Genomic DNA, 24,374 nt, shown 5'->3' with positions numbered 1-24,374 from the left:
CTCTAGTGCTGTTTCTCATATCAAAAAAGTTTCCCATTCCTCTCTTTCTGGCCTTCCACAAGTTGTTTCACATTTGGTTTGGATGGGTGCTACCCATAGTGAGGGTGAATGTAAGTCCCCCTACTTTTGCCACTGTAGTGCCAGCTCTGTATGTGAAACTATCTATTATGCTAACCTTCTGGTGGCCTGTGGCCAGAGGAAACTTGTGGTAGTGGTAGTATTGTCAATTGCAGCCCAAGCAGTCTACTCACAGGCATAAAAAAAATAAAATAAAATAAAAAAGAGGTTCTAGCAGACCCAAGCTTTGATGATTCCTGGGTGTTTGTGATGAAGACCATGAATAATTTATCCCCACTCTATCACCTTGACTCAAAATGCGTCTACTGATCATGCATGAGTATCTATAGAATATTGCTGAAATGCCAATAATTCTGGTTCATTGTGCATTCAGTGTAAATTCTGGGATCCCTGGGAATGTCCTTTTCAGTTTCTTTACTTAGACCTTTTAATATTCCTGACAGTCATACTTCCTCAGTGTGTCCAAGGCTCAGTAAGGAAGCTGAAGGGGGCACAGAATATTACAATAGGATAAATCCAAAGAGAATGCAGGAAGTAAAAATTAAACCTCCACATCTTAATTCTTAAAAACCCAATGATGTCCAAGGATAAGATTCTACAAGCCAGTCAGGATATGCAATGACAGAGGTGAATCAGAGGGGATTTAGATGAGGAGTCTCCCCAGATATCCTTAATTAGATATGGGTTCTTCCCTGAGAGGCCCCTTTCAAATGCTCATTTGGGAAAACCATATCACTATGTCAGGAACTTGTTTCCATTCTGGGGAGTATCAAATATCTGTCTTTTTTTTAACATGAATTGGTTGGGAAAATCCAATGCAAAGTAAAAGGTGTGCTAGTGACTCCAGCATAAAACTTATGTTACAAAAAATAAAAAAATCCTTTGTGGATTAATATGGAATGAATCTGAGTACCAGAGAAAACCATTTCCTCAAGCAGCTGATCTCCTCTGGCATATCGGTCAATTTACTAACCAGCCAAATTCACAACTTTCTTTCTGTTTCTTTGTCTTTACATCACATGGAAGGCTGCAAATATTGGTTTTTTTACTGAATAACCCAATTGTAAAAAATCTTCAGCATAAAATTATACATATTAGAGACCTACAAACGATTCACAAGACAAATATGTGTACTATAAGCATCTAACTTGAACAACTCCTTCTTCCTCACAAACACCTCAGTACTGTATGGCACATCATCCTCAGCACGATTCTAGGGGTAATATGGATGAACTGAACATTTTTTACAGACATTTTACATATGAATTCTGTAGGCTGTTCAAAAGCAGGTCATACACTCCTATATCTTGTGGACGGCATCTCACAGATTCCAGTGCCACAAAAACCTCCTATGTTGCTTGGTGAGTTTTTCATGTTATCCCTGTAGTAGTTCTGTTTGGAAGGGTCTGGCTGAAATAAATCAGTGTCTTCTTTGAGGCTTGCCAAGACTCCTGCTTGACACAGTCCACATTTGGTACTTTCTTCATGCAACCTGTCCAACTCATCTTTTCTCCTGCCAGTTTTCCCCAGCCACCCACTGTCTGCCCAGACTCTGCCCACATTGCTCTGCATCTCCGTTTCTCTCCCTCACTTTCTTCTGGAGTATATGGCCTTAGACTGAGCGCAGAGCTGAGAGCTGATAAGAGCAACGGGCTGATGTTTCTTAATTCTGCTTAATGCGAGAGTGCTTCTCCGGCTGGCAGTTGGCTCCCTGCTCCAAAGTGGTATTTCAGGCATGGTCGGGAAGGCTGCTGATTGGACTTACTGCAAGGGAGGAGCAAGCTGGCAGCTTGTGGGTGACAGCACTCTTACACCACCAGCAGGATTGGAGTGGAGAGGGTTGAGCAGTTTTGGAGGAAGCAGAAAGAAAATTAAAATTTCCCTCTAGCACTATATGAATCTCCTCAGCACTCTGACTAAACCTCAGTAGCTCTGTTTCGCCACATGAAAAAAAAAAAGCAGACTCCACCTTCCTCTCACTCCCAAAGAGCACGCATTGGCACTAACAGCAAACCATTTGGAGGTCTCTGTTTTAAGTAGAAGAAAAGGACAATTAACATGAATGGGCTGTTTGTAGTGGTACTGTCAGTGTCTTCCTATGAATCCATATTCCATCCAACAGTGACTGGGTAGTTTCCGCACCCCAAAGACTACTTTGTTGTTACAGAATCCTGTGAAAACTGCACACTGAGCATTAAGGCTTATACTTTTTATTTCATGTGGGCATAAAGTATATGCATGTACTAATTATTTAAGTACAACATTGATTGCACAATGTAGACACCATGCCACAAGGAGGTATAAGAAACAAATTTCCCAAGGAAGGGTCTGATCCTGGAAACCCTTGCTCATGTGAATAATCTCTATTCACAGAGGTATCCCTGCTGAAGTCAATAGAATATACTCATGTTAAGGGATTAATGCATTAAAAATGTCTATAGTCCTTCTCTGAACATTTTCTATTTCTTCTATAATGGAATAAAATTACAGTATCCAAGTAAGGATGTACCATTGATTTAGATACTGATGTGATAATATTTTCAATATTATTCTCTAACTCTAACATAATACAGAATAACATTATTTGTGATTTGAACTACAGCTGGAGCAATGTGTTTTGCTGAACAGCTCATAACTATGACAGGGACTCATGAATGTTATGTGTAATTTAAGATATTCCTTTTGATGTGTGTAGACAGGTGTATCCCATAATGCCTCCTTGTGGCCTGGGATGGCCTCGCAGACATCTCACCTCAGTTTCCCTCTGACTTCTGAGAATCCACTTACAGCCAAAAAAAGAAAAAGTATTTAAAACGTGTTTAAAACAAAATTCCCCTTCTCTTGGGGTATAATTTATTCAATATAGTTCAGCATACCAAAGTGATCTTCAGGATTTCCAAAGCCCTGCTTTTGGACTGTGTGATTGAAGTCCTAGCTTCCCCATAACACAAACTCTCCTTTTTGTTCAGGGTTTCACGGCCCCCTTTCTGGGGGCATGTTGCTGGCTGAGTCCGTCTTCTTTCTGCGCTCTGAGCCTTCTTTTGAAATTTACCCACTGTGATGGGGCAAGGCCAGATGGCTACGGTAAAGTACTGAGAAACAGGTATGTTAGCCCCAGGCTAAACAAATCCCTAGGACCCTGGTAACCAAATGGCCGTTGCTCCAGGTTAATCAAGGCACCTGGGGCCAATTAAGATCTTTCTAGAAGGCAGTAGAGATAGCTACTTTAATTAGAACACCTGTAGCCAATCAAGGCAGGCTAATCAGGGCACCTGGGTTTAAAAAGGAGCTCACTCCAGTCAAGCAGGGAGGAGCCAGAGGAGAAAGAGTGTGTGTGAGGAGCTGGGAGTAAGAAGCTGAGAGTGAGAGAGTGTACTGCTGGAGGATTGAGGAGGACAAGCGTTATCAGACACCAGGAGGAAGGTCCTGTGGTGAGGATAAAGAAGGTGTTTGGAGAAGGCCATGGGGAAGTAGCCCAGGGAGTTGTAGCTGTCATGCAGCTGGTACAGGAGGCACTATAGACAGCTGCAATCCACAGGGCCCTGGGCTGGAACCTGGAGTAGAGGACAGGCCTGGGTTCCCCCCAAACCTCCCAACTCCTGATCAGACACAGGAGGAGCTGACCCAGACTGTGGGTTCCACAAGAGGGGAAGATCACTGAGGTGAACAAATCTGCCAATAAGCGCAGGACCCATTAAGGTAGAGGAGGAACTTTGTCACACCATCCAGTCAACCAACCACTCCCTTAATCCTTCCAAAGCACTTATCTGGACCAGCAAGGAGAGAGGGAAGCCTTGCCTTACCCACCAATATAAGGGTCCTGATCCTCAGCCCTTAAAGGAAAAATAGACTGTTTTCTTCCTATACTTTCACCCTCCCAGACACTAACTATTCCTCAGGGCCTTCTGTCTCTCACTAATACCTGTTTTGGTTTTCTGGACACTTGGAATAGGCTAACTAACCTCCCATACTAACTTTTTCTAATCTGAAGGGGCCATTACCCTGCATAACCTTACACCTATCTACAGTTATTTTCTCCTACTATCACATTGCCCAGTTGCCTAGCTTTGTCAGGTGCTTCTGAAGTTGCTCAATGTTTTTCCTGGTCTTTACCAAAATAACTCTCATCTTCAAATTTTGTCATCTCACTGCTCACCCTCTTTTCCTGATATTTAACACATTAAACAACATTTTTCTTTGTATAGGTGTTTGACTCAACCTACTATTAATTGTATTCCATATGGAAAACTGATCTCATCACCTGGCCTACAGGGACCAGGTTAAAGAGCTGGAGTTGCATATAAGGGCAGTAAAAGCCCTGTCTCCATTCAGGGGAGAATCCTCCAACACATGCGTTGCAAAAGTCTAAAACTGACCTGCAAGGATCCCTATGGCAGCTGTGGTTTACGGGACATACCAGGGTCAGGCGAAGCATGTTGGTGGTGCGATTGAAGTAGGCACTTGTGTGGAGATTCCAAGCAGCACTGTGGCCCCAAGTAGTCCAAGTAGGGCTCCTATAACTGAGACAGGTCCCCAGGGCTGTTTAATTTACCCCGGAGGCCTCTTCAGCCCTTAGAAGAACCCAGGATTGGAAGGGAACGAAGTTGTCTTACAGTCACCTTATTCTACATGTCTCCTCCTGTATTGTGAGTTCTGTGCAGTGCTTCTTGGAAATGTAGCACAGAATCTCACCTGTAACTCCTCATTTTCTCTTTCAGTTTTAAATACATGACAGTTTTACCTTGATTTTGGGAGGATTTATTTTTCATCATAAACACTGCTTTAAAAATACAAATACATTAGATTAATTGGTTCTTCTTTATTCATTATTATACGACTCCTTCAAAGAGCATTAATAGGCTTCCTTTATATAATCCATGTTGCTTTCTCTCCAACACACATGGCCAGCTTTACTATTCTATCTGAATGAATTTTTTCAGCTAATTTAAGATACTCTGTGTCACTTTTGGAATAACATCCAGCAACTTTTCTAAAAACAGGTAAAACATTGGATATCACTGATAGCTGGAATTATGATGATAATAATAATAATAATAATAATTTTGGCATCCCAGCCATTTCATTCTCTAAATCACTTCAGAAAGACAATAAGTCTAATTTAAAAGTCAAAATGAAGTTAATGTCTTTTTAGGTGAAAAAGGAATAAAGCAGAAGAGAATTATTAGTCAATTTTATGCTATCTCATCACATTTTTAAAAAAATAATAATTAAAAAGCAGACTCCAGATTTGGTTCTCAATTTCCACATCAAATGTGCTCCGATTGCAATGAGAAAAAATGTTTTTTCCCCAATTCTGAGCCTAGCAAGCTATCTAGGGAACTGAAAGTTAACACGGGTATTTAACTTGCCACACATCACCACAACCAAAAGGCAAATTCTGCCCTCAGTGACACCTGTGCAATACCATAACCTTCACTGGAGCTGCACAGGTGTACATGAGGGAAATTTAGAGTACAGTGCTACAGTGGCCCAGCTGCAGTGCTGCAGCTGCACCACTGTAGTTCTTCAGTATAGACACTACCTATGCAGACAGAAGGGTTTTCCCTTCTTAGTTCAGGAATCTCACAGCCCTCCTTCTAGGATCTGTGCTGATAATTAAGATGCAGCCCTCACTTGGCTTCTTTGAGTTACCCCTTTCCCCCCTGGACTTGGAGAGGTGAGCAGTCAGGCCTTCAGTTTCCTGCTTTGCCTCTCTGGAAGCTTCTTTTTTATATCCAGGCCTGGACTGATTTAAGCACATGACTTACCTGGCATGCGGCTACACTACATTTGCATACCTAGGAAGAAGGCCTTAATGAGTCACAAATGAGGCTAGACCCATTATCCTTCAGAAGGCCAGTCACTTTGTGACAGTGCCATTTTTACATGGCATTACTACAGTTGTTTAGTACACTAACATATACAAGCTTGTTTATGGCTTGTAGCAAACTGTATTAGAGGTGGGTCCTTAGAGAGGAAGAATCTCTCTGAGTTCCCCAGTGTACAAGGGTGCTTTATAATGGAGATTTACCCCTTTTTTGCACCAAATGATGACTATCTTCTCTGCTTTTGGGGGGAAGAGGAGCTGCTTATGTCCCCAAGAGAACCAGCAGGGAGTAGTGCTTATGGTCATGGAAAGGGAGGGACTGTATTGGGAGAATAAAGGTGAGGAGAAGGCTACTTAAAGCCTCCAGCATGAATGGTGATTTGACTCCTCTGATCCTGAAGACAATGACTTATATTTAACAGAGATGGGAGACTGGATGGAGCTAAGAAGCTTCTGCCTATCACAGTCAGAAGCATGTTGGCTGTGAAAGGACAACCATTGGTGGGACAGCCCCTGTCACGGGGAGCACTGCTGGAAAGGTGGAGACTGTTGTGGGTTTACCTTGGGACCGGAACCCCGCACGGGTCAGAGTGGGCGGCATTGGAAGGTACAATGACTTGCGCCACTTGGAGGGCCCCTGGCGAGGATGGCATCTGGAGTAGCCGGGCTGGGCTACAACACTCGACCTGAGATGGGGCCCGAAATCCCCAAGGGGGTGAAGAAGCGCCTGAGACAGGGGCTTGGTCCACCCCAGATTTGTCCTTTACCTTGCAGGAAGCTGGAGACCTTCCTCGCCCCATCTTCCTGGGCTTCTTGGCTGGAGCCATGGAAGGAGACTAGTGCTGGCTCATAGATGGTACCAGTGGGGCACTGTGCACCAAGGTCACAATGCTTGGTGCTCTGACATTGGGGTAAGGGTAGACTCAATCAGGAGTGCTGTCAAATGAATGTCATGCTCATTCCTCACCCTGGGCTTGAAGGACTTGCAGATTTTGCACTTATCACTAATGTGACCTTCGCCAAAGCACCATAAACAACTATTAAGTGGATCGCTAATGGGCATGGGCCTTTTACAGCGATTGCAGGGTTTAAAGCCTTGGCCATGCCCTGTGCCAAGGCGAAGTCCGTTTAGAGACGTACTAAGTCTCTAACTTAACAAATAGGTTGAACTAAACTAGAGGGAAACTATATGCAGTAATATTTGCAAGAGGTAAATGAGTTCAAACAAATGGGTCTAACTGAAGCAGCATCAGTTCCGTTCACCATCACTGGTAGCAAGAAGGAACTGAGGGTGGAGAGGGCCAGTGTTACTCTATGTGCTGTGGCATACGTGCGCTACTCCAGGGAGTGCCAGAGCTGGTCTCCAACAGACACTGCTGAGGGAAAAACTTCTGGCAACAGTGCACGTGGCAAGCACACACACCTAAGTTGAATGGACTTGAGCAATCACTCGAAGAAGAATCATAACTCAGGGGCAAAGGCTGTTGCATATTCCTCTCCACATTGAGGGAGGGGGCAAATTTTATGAGCTTACGCTGTACAGTTCCCTGTGCAGTGCAAGACTATATAATTTTGGGTTTATATTCCAGAGGGGGTGCATACCTGAGGAGCTGGGAGTTGCCTTAGCTGTAGTCTTTCTATGCAAGGGCTGGTCAGAGAGCCTGCATGTAACTGCAGCTGGGTGTGTCCCTACATGTATGCATGCTGTAGGTGCAACCAGGTGCACTAATTGCTCTCTGGCTTCTTTCTCTACCAGTGTGGGGTACACAATTCATAACAATACATCAGATTTTATCTCCTGTTATTTAGAACATATATATATATATATATATGCATCCATGTTCTAAATAACAGGAGATAAAATCTGATGTATTGTTATGGATTGTGTGCGCATATATATATATATGCACATTATATATATATATAACAATATATATATGCACATTAAATTTGCATTTTTGTTAATGAAATTCCCAGCTGGATCACATCCAGTGATCCAGAGAAGAGAGAGAAAGTGAGTGTATAAACACACATATACCCCTTCCATTTTTCAAGATGAAAAAAATGGCTTCAAGTTGTTTTAGATATCAAGAGGGCTTTAGGAGATTTTGTAACCTGGCTAACAGAAGTGCACACAACTTTCATGTCTAAGAATAAAGGATTAGAGAAACCCATTAGCAGCTGAAGTAACAGCAGGCTTTGGGGAGAGGATCTATCTCATTGCCCTTGAAAAAGAGAAATCAGAACACTAGAGACTCAAACTCCAGTTCATTTTCACTATCTTGAATTTGTCTTTATCTGACAGCTGAGGACAACATACTGGACAAATTCAATTCTTTGGCCATTTGTCTACCAAGCATCACATTACTGATAGATCAAGTTGGGAAGTGTATTCAATCACTCTGACTTCCAAGTTGTAGTTAATTAGGTTTTGCAGAGCTACAGCAGAAAACCATTTTAAATTTCATGTTTAGTGTTTCTTCATTAAGTTGTATTTCCTGATTCCTGTATTTGTTGTCTGGGATCACTTGATATAATCCAGATGTGAATTTCATTTATAAAACACAAATAATTTTTTGGCAAATAAAACATATGTAGGATGATGCACTGTCCTTACATGAATACTGTAATTATATCTCACAATTTTTATACTGACATCAAAACTGGCAACAGCACAGGTTGAAGCACTCATGAATGGCAGGGAAAAAATCTGCAACTTAATTACAGTTTTAAAATTTGTACTAGAACAGAAATATAATATTTGATATGGATGATTTTTTTAATACAGCAGATTTAGAGAGGATTATGAAAGCTGTCTGGCTGTGAGAATGGTAGGTACAGAGTAATTATAGTGCATTGGTGTAGACTGAAATGACACAGTAGAAGGATGACAAAGAAAGCTGCTGGATGTATGTATAAAAAGGGGATATATGAAGGGACAAGAATTATCATGCATAAAATGGAGAAGAGAAGGGAGATTATACATAAAATAGAGCAGAGAAGATTCCTGGATTTAAAAAAAAAAAGATGAAATAAATTTACAAGGAGAGTGACTGGAAATATTATATTAGGTAAGAATATTTTAAGATAATATGGACCCAGTTCTCCAAATACTGACACATCTGAGCTACGGATAGCTCAGTGGTTTGAGTATTGGCCTGCTAAACCCAGGATTGTGAGTTCAGTCCTTGAGGGAGCCATTTAGGGATTGGTCCTGCTTTGAGCAGGGGGTTGGAATAGATGACCTCCTGAGGTCCCTTCCAACCCTGATATTCTATATTGATTTTAATGATAACAATTACTGAAAAACTTTATCCATAAATGTTTGCAGACTCAAGTCTTATTATAAAATATGTTCCTACTAAATGCAAGACAGTGAAAGAAACAAAGAAAGTGTATACTATTTAACTGTACATGCTGAGTAGCCTTAAAATATGAACATTTTGATTTCAAAGTTGAAATATGATTGAGTACTGAAGTGGCGTACTATGAAAGAAATTCAGCTTGAATGATACACTTTTATAGACATGGATATAAAACTCAGAGTAGACATAAATATGTTGTTCATTACAAAAAGGGATCATTCATTTCTGTTACTGGGAAAATGTTACTTCACATTTACTAAGGATTAGTTTTCATTCACAATGCTATCAAGTATTTTTTTTATTAAAAAAAATGCCATTTCCATTAACCAATATATATGTAGTTCTAAATCAGAGGTTCGCCAACTGTTTTTTTTTTTTGCCTCACAACTCTTCTTCATGGGAGTCACATAACAGTCATCCTCTCCCCCTGCCACCCTCCCTCCAAAAAAACCTCCTGGAAATCCAGTACACAAAGTCATTCACCAAAGGGAGTGGACGATTCACACCTGGGGCGTTGGCAGGACCCAGCTAGCTCCATCCCCAGAGGAGCCCATGGCATTACAGTGCAGATCAGAGCAATCAGGGTTCCTCTTCCTACTTCCCCCCAACCCAGAGTCTCTTGGTCTCCCTGTTTGTGGAGGATTTAAAATATGCAGGGTTGCTCACCATTGGGTGCCCGGGCAGGGCAGCAGCGGGGAGAGGGTTCAGGGAGCTCTCAGTGGTCAGGGAGGAAAGAAGAGACTTCTGGGGCAGGGCAGGAGGGATTGCACTCCCATCCCCCAAACCACAACCACTGGGGACTCCCCTGCAGACTTCTCCTCATTCTTCAAACATCCAGCTGGCTGCAGCCCCATACCCTACCACACTCCTCCAATAGCCTCATCCCATGCCCTTAAGTGGACATCTCCCACAGTTTGAAAACCAATGTTCTAAATGAAACAAATCCATTCCCATCTTAGGCCATAATCTCCTATTATATCCCAGGCGCCCTAATCACAATGAATGCACTTGCATGAGATGTAAGCGAGGTCTTCATTTAGTCCTTTATACAACAGATTTTTTTAATCCCCCTTTTTTTTTTACAATTCCAGCAGACTTCCATACTGATGAAAGTGTTAGTATAGTATATAAAATCATAAATGCATTTAACTTTCAGATAGTGTTTAGGGTTTCCATTGCCATGGTTAGTAATTAGTTAAGATTTTTTTTGTGCTTTCTCCCTCACATAGCCCATTTTCTCTCTATACCTGATCCTGCAGTGAAATTATAATGGTGAATTTATGGAAGCACAATTAGTTCCATATGGGAAGAAAAGAGATCATAAACACAGGATTAGAATTAAACTGCAAGAAGTGGTCTTCTGAGGGAGAAAGCCTGTATCCAGATATAACTATGTCCATTCATTAGAAGTAGCAGCAAGAGAAACTAAAATTATTTGTAATTCTCTTATTTGAAAGTCTCTCAGTAGCCTAATCCTCCACTACTCCATGTATGAAATGTAATTCCCATTCTATTCAATAGGAGTTCTTTTCAAAGAACTGTCACATTTTAATTATTTGTTAAAACAATGACAGTGGGTTTGATGGAGTACAAAACACAGAAGACATAGGTTCACATGCTTGAAAGTGTGAGTAACCCACTTGACGTCATGCAATTTTGTGACTATTGCCTTCATGAGATTTAATTTAAGTGTCCTGCCCATCAGATCCTTCAATTTAGTAAACCTGAGAATGAAGAAAACATTCCTGCAAGTCAGCATTTGAAAAACTACCAAATAAATGCATATAATCTTTATAATTTAAGAGAGGTTAGACATTAGTACAATACTTGTATTACAATTACAGAAACATTTTCATATTTTGCCATTTTCCATTCACTCTCTGTTATAAATAGCCAATGTGAGAATTATCAGCCAAATCAATGATCAAAACAACTTTTTTTGCCATTGTTCTTGATGTTTCCAATGTATTAATAGTTTTGATTGACCATAACAGCTAAAAAAATCCCACATTATTGTTGTGAAAATTATTCAAAGCAGTTATTATTGCAAGGTTCTTGTACGCAAGTTTGTTTTTCTTTTAAAGAATTAATTAGAATAACAAATAATTATTTGACATAAAAAAATCACAAAATTAGTTTAAAAAACACAGAGATTTTCACTACAATCCTGGAATCTGATTCATGCAAATCTGTCAGGGATAAAAATCAACCACAATTTAATTTCAAGCCTTCCCCAACCAGCAGCTGTACGATTTATAGACTACTTTTCTATTTTTACTGGGGGTAATGACAATGATGAATGCTTTTACTAGGAAATAAATATTCATTAAAGAGGCTCAGGAAAAAAAAAACCATACCCCTTTCCAAAAGCCCATGAGTGTGCAAGATCCATTTGACTGTTGCAAGAGATATATTTGTGAGAAAGATGGAACTGTGCCCACAACCACATTTCATGACAATTTAATAGCTCAGTTAAATTAAACCTATGGCAATACTTACTTGTAACCACAGCAATCGATATCATTAAAGTTGGTGTCAGCTATAATAATATCAAATGTGTGTGGATGAACAAGTGATTAGTGATGAATGTAAATCAGATCAAGGCAGCACAAGTGTAAGCCATTAAGGAGCACTAATAGGGAGCCACTCAACTGCCAGTAAGCTTCTTGCTGGGTCACTGCTCCTTCAACCAAGCTAGTCATTAACACAGAAACTATATAAACAAGGACCAAGTGGTGGCTTATTAGCAGTGATTTACATGTTTTATAACATTTTTGCATATATACAAACCATTCTAACAAGGGCAATTACTTAAAATAAAGAATGACAATAACTTTGGCATGTTGTCTGCTTCAGAAATTGATTAGGGAAGGTCAATATACAGTACCTAGAAGCACTTGAATCTAATGAAACTGAACTACAGGTGGGTTAAGAAATAGCCTACTGCTGTTTCAAGACTATTGAAATGTAGATTACTGAACAAGAAATAATCATGTATCTCTCTTTCTCCACTACTTTATTGATGTGTCATTCTATGAGTATAATAGACAGACAACATCCTAATTTTCTAGGGCTAATAAATTCATACATTTTCTATTTATCTACCTGTGGAAGGAGCATGTAACTAATCATTTATGGGCTAAAGGAATTATGCAGAAAATGCTAAAAACAAAGATCAAAGCATGGTCTTTTGTTCATTCTCTTTTACAACTTGAAAGTGCTACCATCATATATAGCACTTATTTTTACAGTGATAAAAAGGCTCCTTCTGACACAAACATTATTACATAAAAACTGATGAACCATTCATTTTGTTCAGTTTATGATACTGATCTGATTCTCTTCTTACACCAATTACCTTGGAGTAACTCCACCAAATTCAAGGGAACTACACATGGTTTACATTAGTGTAAGTGATGGAAAATCAGGCCCAGTGACTTTCCAGGTTTTATAATTTCTCCTACAAAGTCTTTTTTTTTCCTTGCCTAGAATTTAGTATTTGATTGACAATATTTTCTACCCAATGAATCTAATTACACAAGTAACATAGCATCTAGCCCTCTACTGTAATAAGCCTCTGAGATCTGCCATGAAATATAATGTAAAAAACCCACCCACATTCTACTTGGTTTTTAGTTTTAGTTGTTTCATGTGTGTATATAATCTCTTTCTATCTCACACACACACATACACACACAGAAGTAGCCTATATCTCAATCCCCCTATTTCTCTCTTCAAAGACCAGATAAAACAAGTGACTTTGCGGTGTCCCCATATTTTGTAAATTAAGACGTGTATATTCCTATTAGAAGACTAGCATCTTACCTTGAGACACTCTTCTTGTTTGAAGAGATCCTCACAGTCCCTAACCTGCAGATCAGGAGAGTTAAGGAGGTCTTCCACTTCAGACAAGGCTTGCAGGACTTGAAGGATCTCTGCCAGGTATGCAGAAGGCACATAAGTGGTTTCCACAGTCATACTTTCAGTCACCACATCTGTTGTCTCTTCATAAACTGTTTGCTGGTATAGATATACAACAGAATGCTTCCTTTAGTTTCTTAACATTTAAACAAAGTTATAATTTAATGCAATTTCCAGTTCACAACTCAGAGGCAATTAAAAATAAATCCCACCTGTACAACATCTAAAGGAGACAGGATTAAACAGAAAGAGATTTGAAACATATTAGTGTTATTAAAATAGCATCATTCTATAAAGTGTACGCTGTCCAATCAGCAGGATAAAAAATAAAAGTATGAGATTATGCACAATGCCTCCTAACTCGTCTGTTTGAATCAGCAATTTTTAAAGTTTGCCCATGGTTTCTTGAAGAGCTTTCCTCTCTCTCCTCTTCATCTAGTAAATGTGGACCCGTAACTAAACGCTATACAATGATTCTAATACTAATCTGATTTTAGTACTACAGCTTGCATTTTCATTTATCTGAACTACTAATGTATGTCTTTCATATACCCGTTATGAGCATGCATAGACAAAAACTAAATCACTTCAAGCTTTCTATTAAACTCAGTGTGTAACATTATACACATTTTACATATGAAAGAAAAAAAGGCCCATTTCCTGACAATGTGTAGATACAAAACTAGTTCAGCTCTGTTCATAAAATACTATAATAAAAATCTCTCTCTTTAAAACTAGAAACCACTAGGTACTTACTCATAGACTCATAGACTCATAGACTTTCAGGTCAGAAGGGACCAATGTGATCATCTAGTCTGACCTCCTGCATAAAGCAGGCCACAGAACCCTACCCTCCACTTCTATAACAAACCCCTAACCTAAGTCCGAGTTATTGAAGTCTTCAAATTGTGGTTTGAAGACCTCAAGCTGCAGAGAATCCACCAGCAAGTGACCCGTGCCCCATGCTGCGGAGGAAGGCGAAAAACCTCCAGGGCCTCTGCCAATCTGCCCCGGAGGAAAATTCCTTCCAGACCCCATATATGGCGATCAGCTAAACCCTGAGCATGTGGGCAAGACTCACCAGCCAGCACTCAGGAAAGAATTCTCTTACTTGAAATGTCTTGATCAAACTTCCATTAACCCTTTCACATGCCTAAAGAAATCCCAGCAACACTCTTCTTAAGGATACACAGGTGTTCTTCTCATCTGAATGGATATTATCTAAAAACCTTCCTGTGCAATACATGCCCATTCCAACTGTAACGAAGGGGTGAGGGGACAAGTGTTTTACTGCTAGGGAGAAAAAATGTTGGTTTATACAATGCAGAGCCAAACTGACATCCAGTGATGGGTTCAAATGATGACAGATTTAGATTCTTTAGAACATCCTAACTAAAGTAATCAGATGTTTGCAGTGAACATGAAATCAGAAGAGAAGTGAGGTGAGAGGGGCTGAGGGTTTAAGGCAGAGGGGAATGTGCCTACCAAGGCTTATTTATTTATTAATTCTGATTTCATTGGTCACCTTCCTGGAAAGTTTCAAGATAAAAGGCACTCATGATTTTTGTGACTTGATGGTCATAGGTGTCAGAATTTCTTCTCAAAATATAAATCCTACAGAAATCCATCTGAGTTCTGAAGAGAAATGCAGCAACATCAGACACTTGTTACAGTCTTTCCAAAGAGTTTTTTTTTCCAAATAGCTGTTGGAGACTGTTACATCAAAACCAAGTGGTTGAAATGTCCTGGTCTTTCCATTGATTTAAGTCAGTTTTGGATCAGGTGCTCAGTATTTACGGAAAGCACTGGTTTAACAGTCTTGGAGAGACTAAAATGTTTGTTTAACTACAGGATGGCAAATGTAAGTACAAGCCTTGCCAAGGTGTTTCATCCCTTAATTGTGAAGACCATGTATAGGTATGAGACAGGTATGAGTCTACATGACTCCACTAAGCATACATACCAGAATGGCAGCTGTAGTAGTGGGTTTTTGAGATGCCCACAGCTGTGCATTATGAACTTGGAGTGAGATCACAAAATCATGTCACATATTAAAGGGTAACTGCCTTCTGTCATTGCTTGAACTGGTGATGAAAGTCCCATACTTCTGGACCAATAGCCTAAGTTATCCAGTCCCACAAGTATCCTCTTAAATGGCCTTGAAATGTATGTGCACACATGCATGCAGACATACACAGATACAAACATACACACACTCCATATACATAGAAATAATATCCATGAGATAATTAGTGGAGTAATGTGATAAATTGAATTGATTGTGCACATTTGACAGGTTCACCTGCACTCTGCTCACTAACCCAGCTTCTCAGGACTTACTCTAACACAGGAATAGGCAATCTTTGGCATGTGGCATGCCAAAGTAAGCCCACTGGCAGACTAGTCCAGTTTGTTTACCTGCTGCATCTGCAGGTTCAGCCAATTGCGGCTCCCACTGGCCACGGTTCATCACTCCACGCCAATGGAGGAGGCAGGAAGCAGCAGCCAGAACATCCCTCAGCCTGCGCCGCTTCCTGCCGCCCCCATTGGCCTGGGACGGTGAACCGTGGCCAGTGGGAGCCGCAATTGGCCAAACCTGCAGATGCGGCAGGTAAACAAACCGGCCTAGTTCGCCAGTGGGCTTACCCTGGTGGCCATGTGCCAAAGGTTGCCAATCCCTGTTCTAACATTTGAAATCACTGTGTAGCTTCAAACATTAATATTGTCAGTAATTTAAATCAAATTTCCACAAAAGTGTTTCCTTCTTTCCTCCTAACTGTTGAATTCCCCCATAACCCTCTGCCCCGCCCCAAAAAATTGAAATTGTGCTGAGGTGTATAAAAGACTGTTATGGCCTGTAGCAGTGACAGATAACCCTGCAGAGCTAGAAATGGGACATTTTTAATGAAGAACTAGAAATGAGTTTCCAGATGCTACTGCGAGAGAGTGCTTGCTTCCAGTCCTTTACGGTCCCGAGACATTAAGATAGTAACATTTTCATGTATAGCAAAACTTCCTTTTTGGTCTGTGATTGTACAGCACTTCACACAATTGGCTCCTGACCATAACTACACTAGAGTAAAACAAATAATATTATTTTAGTTTAACTTTTGAGATATTTTAAATGCAATAGTTATATTTTTCTCCTTTGACTCACAAGATAGTACATGTGTACTCCTGGTTTTTAAGAGTCTGATCTTACAACATGTCCAGAACTCTCAACACATAATGAATTGCTTAGTATAATTTAAGATTGGGCTCTAAGGATGCGTGGCTTTATAGGCTCAGCAATACAAAAAATATTGCCAATTTTATTTTAAACAATCAGATTATGCAGCATTACAGGGGCTCAAAAACTTTGGTATAATACGGCAGTACAAAACCTAAGGAGATAGGTAGAATAGAAAGAGACTAGATAGACTATATAGTGGTATGGCATAGCATAAAGGTTTGGTTGGCACTTCTTTATGATAATCTGCAGAACCCCTTGTGGTTTTGCCACTCAAGAGTGGCCAGTAACCACATATTGTGAGTAGATATAAAAACAATCCCTCAGTTCTCCTGAAATCCTGAAATAATAAATTATGCTGAATTCTGATGCATGGTCATCTCGCAGATACCTTTAGGCTGACCAGATAGCAAGTGTCAAAAATCGGGACAGGAGGTGGGGATAATAGGTGCCTATGTGAGAAAAAGACCCAAAGTTGGGACTGTCCCTATAAAATCAGGACATCTGGTCACCCTAGATACCTTGTATTTACAGAACTAGCTAAAATGTTTAAAACCAACAAACTCAAAACACTACTGCTATAAACAGCAAAGCCTATTCAGTCAGACTGTGCCCAGGAGAAATTAAGCAATATCTGAAGTCAGTGAGAAAACTTCTGCTGATCTCAGCGGGAACAGGTCTCAACAACTATCCTAAATCATTGAATGGCCTATGTAGTTTATTCTTGTCTCAAAGTCCATATAACATATAGCATTATCAATGTTAGTGAAAATTATGCACCCGCTCATTCAGGATCTTGTGTACACTGAGCTTAAAGTTTCTCATTGCTGGATAACCACGGTGCAGCTTCACAGGCAGTAGCAATCATGGGAGCTCTACTGTAAACAAGGAACTTGTGGCTGTGTTAATATCACTGTTCTGTCTGAGCAGGGATAAATAATAAAACCTTCCAGCAGAGGTCTGTTAAATCTCTGCCCTCAACTTTGGCTAAATTTCTTTAAATATTGTTTTAAATAAGTGTAACTACCTTCTTTCATTTGCCTTTGTAAACCTTTTAAAGAAAAAGGATGGGAAAATCTATTATCTTTGGATAAAACATTGAAGAGATTCTGAGTTGAATTTCGCTTCTCAATTTGTGAATTTGCCAGAGGTGATAGAAGCCACAGGGAGTCTTTTTTATCTTCAGCCCTATAATGCAGATCCAGGTAGAATTTGGCTGCTAGCTATGGGCTGTGTGGGGAAGGAATGGTCAAGAGGCATTTTAAACCAGGAAATGGTGGTGTAGACACTCCATTCCCTTTTGCATGTTGGGGTAGCTATACTGGGGAGAGTGCTGTATGTACAGTCATATTTTTCTGGTCAGTTACACGGCTAGATAACATAAATTAGGAGGGAAAGACTCAAGAAGAAGCAATTGAAAGATTAATACAGCAGCCTCAGTGGTTTGAATGGCTGAGAGAGAAGCTGACCAGCAGATTAGTAACAACTAGGTATTAAAACTACACATCCATTTGAAAGAAGACTAAAGGCAGCAATAATGTATATGCAATTGATTAATGCATTTCATTAGCAACAAGAAAATCAATAAGGATACAAAAATTTACAAGAAATTGAAGATAAAAGCTTCGCTAAACTCATAGGGAAGTTTCTGAATAAATATCCTTTGCAACCAGACTAACTGGGAAAATATAGTAAACAGTTAATTTTAAAACACTCAAGACCAAACTTTCAAAAGCTATTCAACTATTTATAAAATATGCTGGGAAACTGGTAGCACAGATGCTTCATTTTCCCTTCTTTATGCAAAACACATGCATTCATATTGAAATTTAAAAATCTTTTCCTGTGTATTTAATTTACTCTGGCTTCAATTATTACATCCCTCTTTATGTTGATATGTATAAATCCTTTCTAATCTTTTGATAATCAACTTGCTTTGGTTAATGATTAACATTGCACTCATTCCTTCTCACCTTATATTACCATTGCACCAGTTATACTGATTTTCCCTAAATGAAGTAAAGATATCTTTCCATAGGCATGTTTTCTGGATATACCTAATGAATACTATGTCTTGTGTACTGATAGTTGATTCCTTCCTCCTTCAATACAAAGGGATGGAAAACATCCATGGAAATACCCCTTAGAAAGCACAGCAGCCATAAATAAATACATAAATACAATAAAAAATAAAATCTGGAATACTGTTTTTGCCTTTAAAATCAAAATTTTCTAATAGCACACGGTAATATCTGAAGTTATTATTTCCTATTTATTTAGAATAGGGGGTAACATTTCAGGTACCACTATTTGTTCATGTTGATCTCTAAATGGAGATCACTGTAAATTGCCCTATATTGTGTCAGCACACTGAAGCCACAAAAAGCGGAAGGAATAAATCTGACTGGTAGATGAGCTGATTGTTTAAAAAGCTTTACTAATTGTTTGGAACATAAGATTCTTTGGAACTAAAAAAGTCAGCCTAAGATGACATTCCATCCACCTCACTCCACCAGTCTTCTTCCCTGTTCCTGAAATGGCAGGAAGAGACTCAAAATCATTGCTATTGCAGACATTCAGTTCCCACCAGTGTCCACTCTCTTGTCAAACCACAACACACTTCTTACTTTTGGTTGAGCCACAGTGAAGGGCCTAGTACTAGCAGAATCCTCACTGCTGTGCTCTGACATTTTTTTAAATTAATATTCCTGGAAAACACAATGCAGTGTGGGGACTGTAGCACCAGAACACAAAGCAGAGAAGCTACTGGGGTCACGAAACAGCTCATGGTACCATTCCAATGAGTAGAGGGGAAAAGAGTTGGGAGGAGAGTGCTAACTTCTGCCAGAAAATGATCTGATGGATGGACAAACCCTTTAATTGCAGCTGAACATAGAGATGGGTGGGTGGAGGAAGAGGTAATTTCACATGGATAGTTTGGGTTCATGCTGGTGGTCAATAAAGAGAGCCAGGCAACCTCCTCAGCTTCAGATAAGGTTAGATAAATAAGTGTTTGAACATTTGGATGCTCATCTGAAACAAACCTCTGAACAATGTGAGATTCACTAACCAGTGAATAACAACAAAATACCATGAGACCAAAAAAAAAAAAAAGGGTAAAGATAACGCATTATTGCCATTGACATCTAGACCTAAAGGAGGTACAGAATTTGTTTACACTCAACAGAGGTTCTCTTAACTGCTTGCTGTGCCAGCTATGAGCGATGAGGTCAGCGCGCCTTCAGGCAGACAATTTCCACATCTTCAGTATGGTCATTATGTATTCCCTGTAAATGTATATATATTTCATGTAAATATTTACAAAAAAAACCATCTAAATGATACTGAGGATATGGAATTTGTCACCATGAGGTTGGATGACCTTGGTCAATCACGAGTAGGCTATCAGTGCATAAAAAAGGCACTTCTTTCAACTGTAGATATATTTTAAATCCCCACACTACAGGATTAGAAATTTAGAAAATGTCTTTAATCTTTAACATTGTTTCTAAATCCACTTTGTATTAAGATTTTAGCACTTGAATCTCATTGCACTTAAACTAGTGCAAATCTGGAATAACTCCAATGAAATAGCTACACTGATATAGTACCACTACAAAGGAATCAGGGCCTTCTTTAAGATGTGTTGTTGCTCTTAGATAGCATTAAAATACCACTCTAAGCTTACACAATAAATACAATGTAATTAACATCTTTAAACTGTAGTGTAGCTGTTTTATTTTCATTCATTAATCTGACTCTCTTCCTTATGCACAGCTATGGCACTTGTGAAGAACTCTATCACATCAAAATAGCATATGCACACAACCCTGAAAGAAAGATGTGTACTTTATACAAATTACACCAATATTTTATGTAAGGAGTGAGGCTTTTACAAAGTTGGATCTAGTTCCTTTGATTATATAACCACTTAGGATGAAATTCACCCCATATACAGAGAGGCAACTTAATGTCAATGCACCACTTAAAACCCACTCCAGCCCTGAAAAATGGGAATGAATTTCACCTCAAGAAAAGAAATGTCCTATCAATAAGCACTGATATTACTTCTATTTCTTAATTAAACCTATTTTTTTATCTGATGCTATAAGCTCAGTGATGGTTTTCATTACGATTTTCTGTATACATGAGATGAATTATGCTAGTCACAGTAAAACTATACTTTAAAATTTTTATCCTTTTAAAGAAATATTTGGGGGTATTATTAACAGTAAAATAATTATCAAAAATGCAGGATTTGATTTATTAACTGTTCAACAGCCACCACCCAAGCAATGTACTAGCAGGTATGGAAGGGTGTGAGCTTCCTCCTGGTGACTTGCCCGTGACCTTCACAACCTGACTGAAATGCAAAGCTTCTCTCCACAGGTGTGGGTCTATGCCATATCCATTCAGGTTCAAGTTCCGTGCCACCTACTAACAGATTCTGATAGTCATGCCATATTCTATTAGCTCTCTGCGTGGATTTGAAAGGTACTTGTCAGCTGCTTTTGGATGAACACATTTATTCCACTCAAAAAATCAAATCATATTTTTCTTCCCTGTAATTGCATCAATTTTTTCTTCATCATTGTCCAGAAGAGAAGGAGGCAGACAAAAGTTATGATGATTCATTTTCAACATTGAACCGAATGATGAGTTATTATATGCTGTGGGTTTCACAGTTACTAAGGATAAATATAGTTTATTTTTTTCTCTAAGGAAAAGATTAATCCAGTGTCCATACAGGTAACAGTCAAACAAAACTAGCTAGAGTCAGAAATAGAGCAAAAAGATGCTGAATCTTAATCCTGACATTCAACCTTCCTGCTATTCCACTTCTTATATCTGGACAGCCAATCATGCCCAATTGTGTGTTAGGCTTGGAAGGTACACAAATGAGACTATCAAATTTATTATTGCCTTTGACATAAACCAAGTTTTCAGAAGTAAAAAGAAAATGCACTTATCTACTGAAAGAGCTAGCCTCCAACGTTAATGTTACATTACACTGCACCAGATCAACGTCTAATTATGCATTAAGTGCATTAATGATGAAGTTCATCATATTCAAAATATGTGCATTGTTTCCAAAAAAATAATGCAAATATACTAACTTCATCTAGCTCAGTATAGTGAAAACAGGGGTACATAAAGCCACCTCAATTTGACTACAATGTTTAATGTGCAGTGTCTTGCTCTTAAAGAAGCACTACCTCAGTCTAGCAATTTTTTAAAATGTTACCAAATTCCTTTTTATTTTTGTGCACTTCCTTCCCATTGTTACAGCTTCAAGTAATCCTTTCATTCATTGCTGTGCTGGATTTACACCGAGTCCATCATACAGAACAATGTCAGGGTTTGGCTTCCATCAATCTCTCATTCATTGTTGGAATTATGCGGAATTTTTCCTTCTGTCTAGCAAGAGGCTGGCTTAGCTGACCAAAACTGCAGATTTTGCAACACTGATGTAAGCCTGTGAACAGAGAAGCAACTAAAAACAATGCCATAAAAAACAGCCCAATGCTGGTATGAGTTTGCCAAGCCTCAGAGTAGCTACCATGACATGTGCTGGGCCTGTTTTTACAGTAGTAAGGTTGCAAGTAAACATCAACCCCCAAAGAGAGAAGCTGCATTTTCTATCTTTGCTATTCTTTTCTCTCCTCTTCTTTGTGTATTCCTCTTGTTTTGTCTTTTATACCAAACCTCAAATCATGTAGAACACCATTTAATGTGAAACAGTAACTAAAGATATGTCTACATTGCAATTAAAAACCTCTGGCTGTCTGACTTCAGTTTATGGGCTTGGACTAATGGACTAGAGCTCAAGCCTGAAAGTCTACACTGCAATTAAACAGTCCCTTAGCCTAAGTGACACAGGCCAGTCAAGGCTGTTTAATTGCAGAGTAGACATACTCTAAGTTGTGTTATTAACTTTAACTTTTTATTAACTCTAAATGAATATGATGCTACCCACCCTGAACTAGAAAATGGGATCTGGCAGGCAGATGCTATGGGTCCAGCTGGTCACCGATGTGAGAGTCAGGAAGGAATGTTTTCTCCCACAGGGCCAATTGGCAAATGAGTTTTTTCACCTTCTTTGCAGCATCTTTGAACCACGGTGGGCCAACTAGGAATTTACTTAGTATCTAACTGAGGAACCTGGTTGAGTTGCTAATTCATCACAACCTGCAGCCAGTTTCCAGTGCAGTTAAAAGAATAAAATGAGCATTTCACAGAGATAAGAGACCTGGGAGTTTAGTGATGGGCCTTGGGCTTATGGCATAGGGTGAGACCTTGTGGCCTTCAATGGCTAAGGTCAGCCCTCATGGCCCTTATGGGCTCAAATCCTCAACCTGCTGCACCTTCCGTCACCCCTGTGTGAAGGAAGGGTGCTAGGACTCACAGGAAGCTGAGTTCTGAATATAGGCTGAGAGGAACCTACCCCAATTTACAGGTTTTATGGTAGGAGCCCTGTAACCCCCGCACAGTGACCTTTTAAACGCTTTCTATAAGAGAGTAGGAGTGATGGGCAGATAGTGCCCCTCCCATGTGTTTACATGTTATAAAAGTTGCAGCCTGCCACTTAAAATCCATCCATGTGTCTGTACCAGATCAATAGCAAATGTGCTAAACATTCAGTGAGTCTTAGGTTTTATGGAATAAAGCCAAGAGACCTACCTCTGAAAAAGTTAACAGAATTTCAGAACATTCTTTTACAAACTATATTTATGCCTTTTAGCAAAATTTTGTGTGTGATCTTGATAATCTAATATGAGCCCTTCCCCTAATCTACACTGCGAGGTTGATCACGCTTTCTATCACACAACAGTCTCTTCTCTTTTGGGATAAATAATAATATTAGGCATTTATACAGTACTTTAAAGAACCTAAAGCAAAATCATGTCTCACTTGGAAAATTAAAGATTAACCCATTTATCCCAATGTATTTATATTTTTTCCACCGATTTCAGACAAATCTTGGCCCCAGTTCTATGGTAGTACAATATGCATCAGACCCATAGGGCTGCATAAACAAATTGTGCACTGAGTTGCTCAGTCCTGAGTAAGGTTGATCTAAAGCAGTCTTGACAGGTTGAGAGTGCTGGCATTGAGTGTAATGTTGCAGATAATACCCATAAATGGTCAGCATATAATTGATTTTGGCAAAATCAAAATGTTTATTTTGCACACTTACCTTAAACAAACCCAATATTGTTTTTGAAGTTAGTTTTCTGACTCTTCCTTGTTTACACCATGTAAGTGTAGTAGTTTGAAAATAAAAAGTCTGGCTCTTGTAATTTGGTCTTTTATCATTTGATGGAAATTGATTTTTCTCCGATATAGGTGAAATCGTGACCTCTTTGAAGTCAATGGTAAAACTTCTATGTGACTTCAACAGGGCCAGGATCTCAGCTTATATTACTAATGAAACTGCTATGATTTAACTTTCCTTATTTTCTTGTTTGTGTAACAACATTATAGAGAATGTCAGTCATTCATATGCACAGTTCTGAGAGCTGTTAGATGGTCAAGAAGCTGAAGGGTACCTCAAATACTGCTTGTGCCCCACAAAAGTAACTTGGTTATTTTTGTTTTTATTGGTGACAATAGAATGTCCCCCTCCATATATAACATAAAACAAAATTGAATATTGCGTAGTAGGGAACAGACCTGACTAGGAAGTGAGTGCACAAACTAACCTGCAATAATAGACTATTTCTATTTCTTATTCTATAAAAATTAAGGTAATACATATTAACAGCCTTAACTATTTGACAGCATCTATCTGACTTCTCCTGACTATTGATATATATAATACCCTGAAACTAAGTGAGTGAAATACAATAAAGCACATAACTCTAATGATGGTATGCATCATCTTTCAAGAGATGGAAAATCAGTTCATTCTCCACTTCCTCACCCCCAATTTTTGACTGAACACATACCCATC

At 39.3% G+C, this 24,374-nt stretch overlaps 1 protein-coding gene across 11 annotated transcripts in view; it reads right to left on the bottom strand.

Moving 5' to 3' along the window:
* The window catches only part of DMD (dystrophin), a 2,125,007-nt gene that overhangs the window by 1,062,116 nt on the left and 1,038,517 nt on the right, over window positions 1-24,374 (bottom strand). For all 11 annotated transcript variants that reach the window (XM_050936430.1, XM_050936437.1, XM_050936440.1 and 8 more), the window contains one exon: window positions 13,096-13,290. In XM_050936430.1, coding sequence (XP_050792387.1) covers window positions 13,096-13,290 — 195 coding nt within the window. The remainder of the gene's footprint in view (window positions 1-13,095; window positions 13,291-24,374) is intronic.

Source organism: Gopherus flavomarginatus, chromosome 1 (assembly GCF_025201925.1).
Source record: "Gopherus flavomarginatus isolate rGopFla2 chromosome 1, rGopFla2.mat.asm, whole genome shotgun sequence".
Taxonomy (NCBI): domain Eukaryota; kingdom Metazoa; phylum Chordata; order Testudines; family Testudinidae; genus Gopherus; species Gopherus flavomarginatus.
Note: the sequence above shows the minus strand (reverse complement) of the source record. Positions and strands in the feature narration are given on the sequence as shown.